The sequence below is a fragment of the Salmo salar genome, chromosome 04 (genome assembly GCF_965601325.2).
Source record: "Salmo salar chromosome 04, fSalSal1, whole genome shotgun sequence".
NCBI classification, from domain to species: Eukaryota; Metazoa; Chordata; class Actinopteri; order Salmoniformes; family Salmonidae; genus Salmo; species Salmo salar.
Genome location: NC_138294.1, coordinates 74,833,115 through 74,846,606, shown reverse-complemented (window position 1 = coordinate 74,846,606; position 13,492 = coordinate 74,833,115). Strand labels below are relative to the sequence as shown.

At 43.1% G+C, this 13,492-nt stretch overlaps 1 protein-coding gene across 1 annotated transcript in view; it reads right to left on the bottom strand.

Annotated features, from left to right (window-relative positions):
- The window catches only part of LOC106603743 (glutamate receptor ionotropic, kainate 4), a 75,280-nt gene that overhangs the window by 43,218 nt on the left and 18,570 nt on the right, over positions 1–13,492 (bottom strand). The window contains exons 4-5 of the mRNA XM_014197795.3: positions 4,801–4,966; positions 3,414–3,592 (exon numbers count right to left, since the gene is read on the bottom strand). Of these exons, the coding sequence (XP_014053270.2) occupies positions 3,414–3,592; positions 4,801–4,966 (345 nt within the window). The remainder of the gene's footprint in view (positions 1–3,413; positions 3,593–4,800; positions 4,967–13,492) is intronic.

Sequence of the window (13,492 nt, the reverse complement as noted above, 5' to 3'; positions counted from 1 at the left end):
GAGTTCTTGGCTGATTTCTTTTGATTATCCCATGATGTCAAGCAAAGGGTCACTGAGTTTGAAGGTAGGCCTTGAAATACATCCACAGGTACACCTCCAATTGACTCAAATTATGTCAATTAGCCGATCAGAAGCTTCTAAAGCCATGACATCATTTTGTGGAATTTTCCAAGTTGTTTAAAGTCACAGTCAACTTAGTGTATGTAAACTTCTGACCCACTGGAATTGTGATACAGTGAAATATATCTAAACAACAATTCAAGCCTGAGCCTGTTGAGCTATACATTTTATGAGCCCTACATTAAAGACATTAAATGAGTCCAAGCTCAAAAAAGCCCAAATGATTGTGCCATTATCCAATACATATATGATATAGGCACATTACGCACGAGAGAAAATTGCTGCAAAGAAACCACTACTAAAGGACACCAAGAAGAAGAAGAGACTTGCTTGGGCCAAGAAACGTGAGCAATGGACATTAGACTGGTGGAAATCTGTCCACTGATGAGTCCAAATTTGAGATTTTTGGTTCCAACCTCTGTGTGGTTTCTGTGAGACGCAGAGTAGGTGAACAGATGATCTCCGCATGTCTGGTTTGGGCTTAGTGGGACTATCACTTGTTTTTCTACATGACAATGACCCAACACACCTCCAAGCTGTGTATGGGCTATTTGACCAAGAAGGAGAGTGATGGAGTGCTGCATCAGATGACCTGGGCTCCACAATCACCCGACCTCAACCTAATTGAGATGGTTTGGGATGAGTTGGACTGCAGAGTGAAGGAAAAGCAACCAACAAGTGCTCAGCATATGTGGGAACTCCTTGAAGACTGTTGGAAAAGCATTCCAGGTGAAGCTGGTTGAGAGAATGCCAAGAGTGTGCAAAGCTGTCATCAAGGCAAAGGGTGATGTAATAGTGATGTCTTCACTATTATTTGTCAATGTAGAAAATAGTAAAAATAAAGAAAAACCCTTGACTGAGTAGGTGTGTCCAAACTTTTGACTGGCACTGTATTTATCTCCATTGATTCTTGAAGAATATAACTTATAAATGCCTCATGAGCTCAGTTCAACTGTCACACTCCATGAGAACTCAAAATATAAGCTTGTTTTTCTCCAATGTTTGTAAACAGTGTAAATGTAAACAAACTTTGTATAGCCTCATAAGAGTTAAAACAATAATGTTAATATCATGAATGGTCAGTCCTTGCATCCATAGCGCTGTCTATTAATCTGAAAGTGGTTACATTTCTCCAGACCCATCCCTCAGCCTCCATCCCTCCAGACTCATCCCTCTCTCAGGCGGGGCGAACATTTTGTTATTGTTTCATCTGTGGATTTGCCCTTTAAACAGCTGCATATTATCACAATATCAGTGTCACCAACAAAAAGGTAAACAATAGGCCTATAGCAAATGCAGCATATGGCATTCCTTTTTCAGATGTAAATAGCACTTTTCAGTAATGCTCAAAGCATGCCATTCCATGATCGAAGCATTTATTTTTCAACTCAAATCAATGAGCCCAATCAGTCCTCCATGATAACAAAATCACAATCAACAGAGTAGGGCTGGCTAATAAGTTCTTAGTTTTGGGGTTATGCTCAGGTAAAACAATGTCTAATCTATACTTCCATATTTCCAAGTCCTATTTCTTGAAGATCAAAGGGTATGCCATTTATTGGAATGACTGGAATTCTGATAGGCTTTGGTTATTAATGTCAAGATAACATTTAAATTGTATTATATGTAGTAGAAAGTGATGGGTTAGAAGAAGCCTACATAACCAACCCATAAAGTAAAATGTAACATCCATATATGGCCAGCTATGTACATTTTAACATTGATTTATCCTGCAATAGATGTCGTTGAATTGGTAACACAATGTCACGTCCTGACCAGTAAAGGGGTTATTTGTTATTGTTGTTTGGTCAGGACGTGGCAGGGGGTGTTTGTTTAGAGTGTTTCGGGGTTTGTTGGGCTATGTTATTATGTAAGAGGGGTGTTTGTTTAGAGTGTTCCGGGGTTTTTGGTCTATGTTCTAGGTTAGTGTTTTTCAATGTTCAGTCTAGTTTTTCTACTTCTATATTTAGGGTTTGTTGATTGACCTTCAATTGGAGGCAGCTGTTCCTCGTTGCCTCTGATTGAAGGTCCTATGTATAGGGGTGTTTGTGCTATGGGGGTTTGTGTGTAGTTGTCTCCTGTTTTGTGTCTATGCACCTGACAGGACTGCTTAGTGTCGTTTGTTGTTTTTTGTATACGTGTTTCTTTTGTTTTTCCTTCCTTTAAATAAATAAAGATGAGTATACACGTTCCCGCTGCACCTTGGTCTAATCCTTACGACGCCCCTGACACACACATTTTTGTCTTCTTCTAATGCCTCTTAAGGAGAAAGCAATCTAAAAGTAACTGAATAATCAGATTAATGAATGTAATCAGATAGGCTACCTGGGCCAGCAGGTAGCCTAGTGGTTAGAGCATTGGGCCAGTAACTGAAAGGTTCCTGGATTGAATTCCCGAGCTGTCGTTCTGCCTGAACAAGGCAGGTAACCCACTGTTCCCAGGCAGGCCATCACTGTAAATAAGAATTTGTTCTTAACTAACTTGCCTAGTTAAGTAAAGGTTCACCATTTTTTTTCTTTAAGACTAAGTTTGGGTAGTCATAAAGTTATGTTACCGATTACAATTTTAGACAAGTAACTGTAACGGATTAGCTTTAGAAATTAACCTACTCAACCCGGTTTGTTTGAACCCAGCTTTTTAGTGTAATGAATGTAGCCACTATTAGTGATACTGTATTCCCAATCCCAAATTGCCTCCCACACCCAATGCTCTATGTACCTTTGGAGATCTGAGAGGATTTGATAGATGTAAGCAATATGGTGACAATTCCACTGAACCTATCAGAGGTCAAGGTAGAAAGATGTATCAGCATATCACTAGTTAAGCGTCTATAAGAGGGTACGCGTAGCAGTGTACTAGAACATTGGAACATGTTGGCTTTCATACTTTTCGAAATCTGAGCGCAGCTCAAGCAATTTCTCCAACTGTCAACTCATTCAAATGAATATAAAATGCATACCAGAGATGCGTTGGTTGGGAATTGTGGGAAAGTGTGCGTTTGGGCTGTGCGTCCCCGCGGATGATGGTCTCAGAGCCGCATAGCTATGTCACAATGGGACACCGGACTATCGCGTCCTAGCTTCTGTGGACTATGAATTACGCTTTACACCTATCAAATAAGATCTCCACAAGTGCATAAAGCGTAGACCTATAGCGATAGATTTGGGATTGGGCAATGGGCTGGAGTGTATGGATGGGTCCCAAAATGTGTCAACTTATTCCCTTTATAGTGCACTATTTCTGACAAAAGTAGTGCACTATATAGGGAATAAGGGGCCATTTGGGACGCTTACCCGTTCCAGGATGAGGAGGGACACAGTGGCGTTGGCGTCCACTATGATGGTGTCAGTCTGGTAGTTGCGGATCTCTTTTAGAACAGGCATGGGGTCCTGACTGTCATCCAGCACACGAACAGTCAGCGTCTCCTTAGAGATTAGGAACTGACGTAGTAACTGCTCCAGGTTCATCAAACCTGGGACAACAGCAACAATTGGCCATGAATGTGTAATATTGTATCCCACAGCCCACAACGTTGATGCACTTTCTTATGAACGTCAGGTCGCTACAATATCGTCTAATAGTTTAAGTAATGGCCAGTAGGAGACTATTGCAAGGAATTCTGCCTTTGGTGATAGAAGTATCACATCTTACAACTAAGCTAGTCCTTTAAGTAAATCATAGGAAGTATTTTATCCATACAGCCATTGTAGGTTTACACTATCACTCCTTTGTTGGCCGTATTTTCTTACATATGCTCTGAATGCTTGATTTCTGTATTTCAAGTCCGTCCAAAAAGACCACTATTCAGTATGTAATTTACCATCTTCAAAATATAACAAAATTGATGCATTGTCATAAGTAAGCAACATCATCTTCCCAGTGGCCAACTAACACTGTAAAAGCAAATTTCACTAGGAAATAGGCATTCTATTTTAAGTTAAGATAACATATTGTTATAGAGAAAATACCAGCTGTTAGCCTAAGTATATTTTTAGGACCTAGGTTGGAGGGATTCATCTTATCCACGTTCTATATAAGCATTGGGAACCAAAGCAAAGCGTAACTCATCATTTCACGCGTTCCACACCTGCCCCTGTCTCTGGGTGACATCCCTGAGGTGGCCTGGCACCATAGGCCTGTCACACAGACGCATGGTGACACACACACACAAACGTCCCAATGACCACATCAAGACAGATAAGCTAAATTGGATCAATAATGACCTGCTATGTACAGATGAATGCTGAGTGTGTGATGTGAATGAAACAAATAACAGTCAGCTTTGGGCAGATGAGTGCTTGAGGGGCAGACTGACAGAGATGACTGACCTGCTAGAGGAAGCATGGTGGTTCCAATGGCTCAGTTGGTCAGAAAACAGTCAACACCAATTTTATGGGTCTGCTAAATTACCATATCTGCTAAATTACCATCTCACTACATCGCCTCCTGTTACTGTATATGCAATGACTGCATGCATGTCCTAAAGTTAAACTGTACTACTGATCAGGGGTATTGTTATCATATAAAACCCAGTGGAATTTCCATTACAGTAATTATATTTCTATGGGTCCATCCATCACAACATAGTTGAGTTAATTGAGTAATTGTATTTCTTTAGGCTAGTTTACTTGAATGGGAATGTCCATCTAGTAATTTCCATTTCTATGGTTGGCAACTCACAGTCAGCCCTGGCGCAGAGCAGACAGGCGCTGGTGCTGTTGAAGAAGGAGAGCAGGTCCACCACGGCTAGGCTGACATGTGCATTGGTGGGCCGCAGGTCCAGGGGCGAGAAGCGCGGGAAGCGGGCCCTCAGGAGGTCCTCGGGGGCCACCCTCACGTAAGGCACCTGGGGGTGTAATGAAAAGCAAATTAAATCATACCGTAGAACAGGGACTGTATGTATCAATCTTCTCAGAGTATGAGTGCTGATCTAGGATCAGTTTAAACTTTTATATCATAACGAAAATTGACTAAATCAGCACTCCTACTCAAAGAGCCTTGGTACATACGGTCCCAGGTAACCCTAATAGGGGCGAATCCTAATTACAAATTGTCAAATATGTCAGTAAAAGTTAGGATTAGCCCCTTAACTACTGAAGCAGACTAGATTTTTAGAGTCAAATGTACTCTAGGAAAACACAGTGATCAAATGTGTTGGTGCATTTCAACCAGGTAACTTAAAATGTACCGTTTCTAAGCAGCTGACAAACTAATGCCTTGTGAATGAGAACTATAATACTTATAAGTATAAGTAGTACAGAAAATATGTATACAAAAGTCGATACAGTATGCTGCAGGAGACGGGAGATGTACTGTGCAGTAAGAATATACTACAGCTATGTTTCGACAACTAGTGCCTCTCCCCCCTGAACATCCCTTTGAAGCTGCCCACTGAGATGTTTTCAGGACCATGGCCAGCTCCTTCTAGTGCCATACACTGATGAATACAGTATATACATACACACACAGGTAACTGCCAATATAAAGGAAACACAAACATAGTGTCTTAAAAGGGAGCTGGGCCACCACGAGCTGCCAGAACAGCTTCAATGATCTTTGACATATAATCTGCAAGTGTCTGGAACTCTATAACACCATCCTTCCATGAGAAATTCCATAATTTGGTGTTTTGTTGATGGTGATGTAAAACACTGTCTCAGGCACCACTCTAGAATTTCCCATAAGTGTTCAATTCGGTTGAGATCTGGTGAATGACACACACACACACACACACACACACACACACACACACACACACACACACACACACACACTAAACCCCCTATGCTCATTTGAGAGCCCTCTTTCAAAGTCACAGACCTTTTAGCCATGGTAGACAAAATAATGGGCAACTGTGGATTTTTACAAATGACCCTATGCATGATGGGATGTTAATTGCTTAATTAACTCAGGAACAACACCTGCGTGGAAGCATCTGCTTTCAATATACTTTGTATCCCTCATTTACTCAAGTGTTTCCTTTATTTTGGCATTTACCTGTAAATAGACTAGCAAGCAGATGATGTCTTCAAAGTCAATATAGCATCTATAGGGCACACAGGGGGATGATAGAATATGAAGTCACGACTGTAATAAACAGAGCTAGTATCCACTGCAGCTATGGGTAAAAAAACACTTGAGTAGAACCAATAGTTTCCTGCATTAACCCACTAAGTCAATCAACAACACTGTGGCCGGCTAGAAGGTTACACTCATTGGTTACACCTCATCACCATAGGCATAATGTTATAAGTATAGAGTTGACTTCGTACCCGCCTGCTTCTACCTAGCCCTTAATTGTCTCAGAGGTCCAGTGGTAATGTGTTGCCATACGGAGAGACAGACCATGATAAGCTCCAACAGCTGCTCAGCTCTGCTCTCAGCAGGGCAATGTTCTGCTTTAATAATAATAAAACATCCCAACCGCCATTAGGCTAGGACACAAGGTGAGACACGGCTAATGGGGGAATTAGCTGAAAAACAGTCATTACCGAATCTCATTGAAGGCTCTATTTTTGGCTGGCGGTAAGGAGGCGCAAGTATCAAACGCACGTTAGTTATACATTTTGTAATGTAAAAACTGGCACACGGGCGTTTTCCAACCCCTAGGCCAGGTTCAATAATTTACCTATCTTCCGTTGAGGAAGCAATATTTGAGGTGTGTCCTTAAAAATGTGCGCCAATATGGCAATTTCAGTTAGCACAACTAGGGATATAGAGTACCATAAAATGAGTCATAATACCCATAAAACCTAACAATCAAACAAGGAAATGGTTCCAATGGTTTTTCACCATAGGGAATTTTAGAAACACTTAAAATAAAGACTGTGTTTCGTGTAGGCTTACCCTGACGTGACGTTTTGATAACCATGTAAATCTCTCTAGGACAAATCAAATGTTATTAGTCACACGCGCAAAATACAACAGGTGTAGACCTTACAGTGAAATGCTTACTTATGAGCCCCTAACCAACAAAGCAGTTAAAAAAAAATATGAGTAAGAATAAGAAATATAAGTAACAAGTAATTAAAGAGCAGCAGCAAAATAACAACAGCGAGACTATACACAGGGGGGTACCGGTAGAGAGTAAATGTGCGTGGGCACCAGTTAGTTGAGGCAATATGTACATGTAGGCAGTTACCAAGGTGACTTTTATCAATATATTTGCCTGTATTTACCCACCCCGCCCCCAACATGAAATGCTAATTAGCTGCTAATGTGGCTATCATAAAAGAACCAGTGTTGTGTTCGAGACCACCTAAAGCGAGACCGATCCAAGACCAGAGCAAATTGAGTCAGAGTCAAGACCAAGACCCGAAGGGGGACAAGGGGTCCGAGAACGAGTCAAGACCGAGACCAGAAACATCTGTTTTGTCCAGGACCGGTGACAACACAGACCGGTGCACTATAAACAATCAGAGCTACAGTAGGCCTTTAAATGAACAAGCCATGTGCCACACGTGCTAGCCATCATACCCCTTGAACCTTACTGTGTGTTTCCAGGCAGTTGCAATAGCGCAACTGTCACGTCCTGACCCTTGTAAGAGGTCATTTTCCATAGTAGAGTGGTCAGGGCGTGACAGGTGGGTGTTTTGGGTGGTTTTGGTTTTCTGTTTCTATATGGGGTTTTCTAGATTTCTATTTCAATGTTTTTGTTTTCTATGTTTTGGCCAGGTATGGTTTCCAATCAGAGGCAGCTGTCTATCGTTGTCTCTGATTGGAAGCCATACTTAGGCAGCCTGTTTTTCATGTGTGGGTGTGGGTAGTTGTTTTCCGTTTTGTCAAAGTGTACCTTGCAGAACTGTTGTCGGTCGTTTTGTTGTTTTGTTCAAGTGTCTTCATTAAAAGTAAAATATGAGCACTCTACACGCTCCGCCTTGGTCTCCTTTAGATGACCCATGTTACAGAACTACCCACCATGACTGGATCAAGCGGCGTGTCCGGGCAGAAATGGACACCTGGTCACATACGGAGTGGATGGAGAGGAGGAACTGGACTTGGGGCCAGGTAATCGATAGATATGGGAGCCTACCTGGGAAAAACGAGAGGCAGCCCCAAAAAATGTTGTTGGGGGGGCACACGGGTAGTTTGGCTGGGCCAGGGGTGAGGCCTGAGTCAACTACCTGTGCTTTTTGTGGTAAGCATGTGCCTGCCTCTTGCACTCTCTCTCCAGTGCACCTCCATAGCACAGTACGTCCTGTGCCTGCTCCTCACGCTCACCCTCCAGCGCGCCTCCAGAATCCAGTACGTCCTGTGCCTGTTCTTCGCACTCTCCCTCCAGTGCAGACCCATAACCCAGTACGGCCGGTGCCTGCTTTGAGCACTCGGTCCTCAGTGCGTCTCCCCAGTCCGGTAAGACCGGTTCCTGCTCCACGTACAAAGCATCCAATGATAATCGATGGTCCGATGCCTGTATAGATGATCCATGGCACTAAGCCTCTAGTGATGATCCATGGCCTGGAGCCTGTAGGGATATTCCATGGCACGAAGCCTGAAGAGGTAATCCATGGCCCGGAACCTGAAGAAATAATCCTTGGCAAAAAGCCTGGAGGGATTATAAATGGTCCGGAGCCTGTAGGGATAATCCATGGCCCGGCACCTGTAGAGATAATCCATGGAAAGAAGCCTCCAGTGATGAGCCTTGGCGCGGAACCTGTAGAGATGATCCATGGCATGGAGCCACCAGCGACGCTCTTCAGTCTGGAGCCTCCAGCCACGCTCTTCAGTCCGGAGCCTCCAGCGACGCTCCCCAGCCCGGAGCCTCCAGCGACGCTCCCCAGCCCAACAACTAATGCTAGGCAGAGCAAAATGAGCTCAAATCTAATGAAGGAACATTAGATAAACCCTCTAACTTTTTCAGCTAGTTGGCTGTCAAAATTGCGCTGATAAACAATGGGGAATTGTAGCCTCCTCGTCCTTCTGCAGCTTGCCATGCTTGTCCCAACCAAGCGAACTGGCTAACGGTGGCTAGCTTGTTAGCTAGATACTTCCAGAAACAAATGAGAGAACACCTCACTCTGACCATTTTACTTGCCGTAGCAGAGCTGGTTAGCTGTTTACATGTTATCTAGAGCATTCTTGACAGTTTTTTTTCCTTCATATTCAGCGGGTGTTGCACATTAGTAAATTCATCAGTACTGTGCTCTGGCACACTTGGACGCGAGAGTGCTCTGAAATCGGAGTAGATAAAGAGTGAATTTGCGAACGCAAGAGATATGCCAACTGGATAACAGTCGTTTAAGTTATTGCTAGCTAACCAAATGATACCTGCATCTCTAGCTGTGTATAGCCACCAAAAAACGATATGAGAAAAAAGTCAGTCACTCACCCACTCCTCCAATGGCATGACATCCTCCAAGCAGCTAGCTAGCTAACGTTAGGTTCCGTGTTTTAAGCTTGCTACATAAATATATACACTAGCCTATTAGCAACATTTTGACTGACTTGTGATCTTTGCCCTTGCTAGTTCGACTGTATTGACATTCTCAGCGTTAGTTACATTTGTCCGTTTTTGCACAGAATATTGAGTCATTGAAACTGAAACAGTGCATCCAGAATGGAGGCAGCAAACAATGTTCCAGCCCAGCTGTGATTTACAACCTGATAGCAATATTTTTTGGACTACCAAGAAATGTATTAGAGAATTATATTAATCATGCATCTATCTATTCTGCCATCAAAGCCTTCGTATCCGTCATGGAACGTTGAGTAAAATAAGCTATTATTAAAACCTCTTATAAAGCTGGTTTTGTAGCATAAACTGGGAATTGGATATTTTTTACTGATATTATGATGCTCTCTTTCATATCTTTCAAAACAAGAGTCAGTTCCACTTTAAGTCACAGGTTACTTTGTGTGCTAAATGTGAAATTATTTTTGGGAAGTAATAGTAATACATTTCAATTGGGAGACACTTAATGGTTGTGTTTTTGTGTTGTTATGATTTGCTACCTACTGGCTTATTATGTCCGAATTTATTTACTGCTTAACCTTTACCATAATGCTGTGTGTGACTGCTGTCTTTCCATCGCCCCTATGCCGAGGTGTAGTGGTACCTGGAGATATGGGTATACTGTAATTTTGCAAGAAAATTCCCAAACGGCCAGTCCAGCGAAAGAAAATGGCACCCCGTGTGAATAATTTTTTTTTGTATGAGTTTTCCTATAGATGTTTCAGATTTTCAACCTCAAAAATCACCTATTTTTATATATATATATTAAAAAAAAAGGTTTTAAATGATGTGATGGTTTAAGTCCACAACAATGCTTAAACCACATCAATCTGATTGGGTGGGCCTGTTAAGGCCTGGCCTCAGTGCACTCAGGCCCATCCATGTCTACGCCCCTGATGCAAACAGTGCATGATAACAATTGCGCACCACAAATAGCATACTAACCAACACTTCGGACTAAACTTTTTTAATACCTGGTTTGCATACCCATTGTTTCCTTAGTTAGCATTTACTGGTAGATATCATAAATTGAAACGTCTGTCCTACCCTACCGGCTACCGATGTCATCCTTCTGTGAGCCGCTCCATGCCAAAACCATTTGAGAGCTGCACACTCTTGCTGCCTGCACATGACGTTTCGCAGAAACTAGTCTGTGTGCGGCGCACGTGAATATATTTCACATGCTTTGCGATTGTGTAGGCTACTTTGACAGAATTACGAACCTGTCACACACTGAAGGCCTATAGGTTTGCCATTGCGCAAACATGTCTATAATAGATAAAGGCTGTTAAAAAAATTAATAATAATTTAACCAGGTAGGCTAGTTGAGAACAAGTTCTCATTTGCATCCTCGACCTAGCCAAGATAAAGCATAGCAATTCGACACATACAACAACACAGAGTTACACATGGAATAAACAAAACATACAGTCAATAATACAGTAGAACAAAAGGAAACAAAAAGTCTATATACAGTGAGTGCAAATGAGGTAAGTTAAGGCAATAAATAGGCCATGGTGGCGAAGTAATTACAATATAGCAATTAAACACTGGAATGGTAGATGTGCAGAAGATGAATGTGCAAGTATAGATACTGGGGTGCAAAGGAGCAAGATAAATAAATACATTATGGGGATGAATTCGGTAGATAAATGGGCTGTTTACAGCTGGGCTATGTACAGGTGCAGTGATCTGTGAGCTGCTCTGACAGCTGGTGCTTAAAGCTAGTGAGGGAGATATGAGTCTCCAGCTTCAGAGATTTTTGCAGTTCGTTCCAGTCATTGGCAGCAGAGAACTGGAAGGAAAGACGACCAAAGGAGGAATTGGCTTTGGGGGTGACCAGTGAGATATACCTGCTGGAGCGCGTGCTACGAGTGGGTGCTGCTATGGTGACCAGTGAGCTGAGATAAGGCGGGGCTTTACCTAGCAGAGACTTGTAGATACCCTGTAGCTAGTGGGTTTGGCGACGAGTATGAAGCGAGGGCCAACCAAAGAGAGCGTACAGGTCGCAATGGTGGGTAGTGTATGGGGCTTTGGTGACAAAAACGGATGGCACTGTGATAGACTGCATCCAGTTTGTTGAGTAGAGTGTTGGAGGCTATTTTATAGACGACATCACCGAAGTCGAGGATTGATAGGATGATCAGTTTTACGAGGTTATGTTTGGCAGCATGAGTGAAGGATGCTTTGTTGCGATATAGGAAGCCGATTCCAGATTTAATTTTGGATTAGAGATGCTTAATGTGAGTCTGGAAGGGGAGTTTACAGTCTAACCAGACACCCAGGTATTTGTAGTTGTCCACGTATTCTAAGTCAGAGCCGTCCAGAGTAGTGATGCTGGACGGGCGAGCAGGTTCGGGCAGTGATCGATTGAATAGCATGCATTTAGTTTTACTTGCGTTTAAGAGCAGTTGGAGGCCACGGAAGGAGAGTTGTATGGCATTGAAGCTCGTCTGGAGGTTAGTTAACACAGTGTCCAAAGAGGGGTCAGAAGTATACAGAATGGTGTCGTCTGCGTAGAGGTGGATCAGAGTATCACCAGCAGCAAGAGCAACATCATTGATGTATACAGAGAAGAGAGTCGTCCCGAGAATTGAACCCTGTGGCACACCCATAGAGACTGCCAGAGGTCCGGACAACAGGCCCTCCGATTTGACACACTTAACTCTATCAGAGAAGTAGTTGGAGAACCAGGCGAGGCAATCATTTGAGAAACCAAGGCTGTCGAGTCTGCCAATAAGAATGTGGTGATTGACAGAGTCGAAAGCCTTGGCCAGGCCGATGAATACGGCTGCACAATAATGTCTCTTAACGATGGCGGTTATGATGTCGTTTAGGACCTTGAGCGTGGCTGAGGTGCACCCATGACCAGCTCTGAAACCAGATTGCATAGCGGAGAAGGTACGGTGGGATTCGACATGGTCGGTAATCTGTTTGTTAACTTGGCTTTCGAAGACCTTAGAAAGACAGGATAGGATAGATGTAGGTCTGTAGCAGTTTGGGTCTAGAGTGTCACCCCCTTTGAAGAGGGAGATGACCGCGACAGCTTTCCAATCTTTGGGAATCTCATACGATACGAAAGAGAGGTTGAACAGGCTAGTAATAGGGGTTGCAACAATTTCGGCAGATAATTTTAGAAAGAGAGGGTCCAGATTGTCTAGCCCGGCTGATTTGTATGGGTCCAGATTTTGCAGCTCTTTCAGAACATCAGCTATCTTGATTTGGGTGAAGGAGAAATGGTGGGGGCTTTGACGGGTTGCCGGGCAGTTGACCGGGATAAGGGTAGCCAGGTGGAAAGCATGGCCAGCCGTAGAGAAATGCTTATTGAAATTCTCAATTATAGTGGATTTATCGGTGGTAACAGTGTTTCCTAGCCTCAGAGCAGTGGGCAGCTGGGAGGAGGTGCTCTTATTCTCCATGGACATTAGTGTCCCAGAACGTTTTTGAGTTAGTACTACAGGATGCAAATTTCTGTTTGAAAAAGCTAGCCTTAGCTTTTCTAACTGCCTGTGTATATTTGTTCCTAACTTCCCTGAAAAGTTGCATATCACGGGGGCTATTCGATGCTAATGCAGAACGCCACAGGATGTTTTTGTGCTGGTCAAGGGCAGACAGGTCTGGAGTGAACCAAGGACTATATCTATTCCTAGTTCAACATTTTGTGAGCGGGGCATGCTTATTTAAGATGGTGAGTAAGGCACTTTTAAAGAATAGCCAGGCATCATCTACTGACGGGATGAGGTCAATGTCATTCCAGGATACCCCGGCCAGGTCGATTAGAAAGGCCTGCTCGCAGAAGTGTTTTAGGGAGCGTTTGACAGTGATGAGGGGTGGTCGTTTGGTCGTAGACCCATTACGGATGCAGGCAATGAGGCAGTGATTGCTGAGATCTTGATTGAAAACAGCAGAGGTGTATTTGGA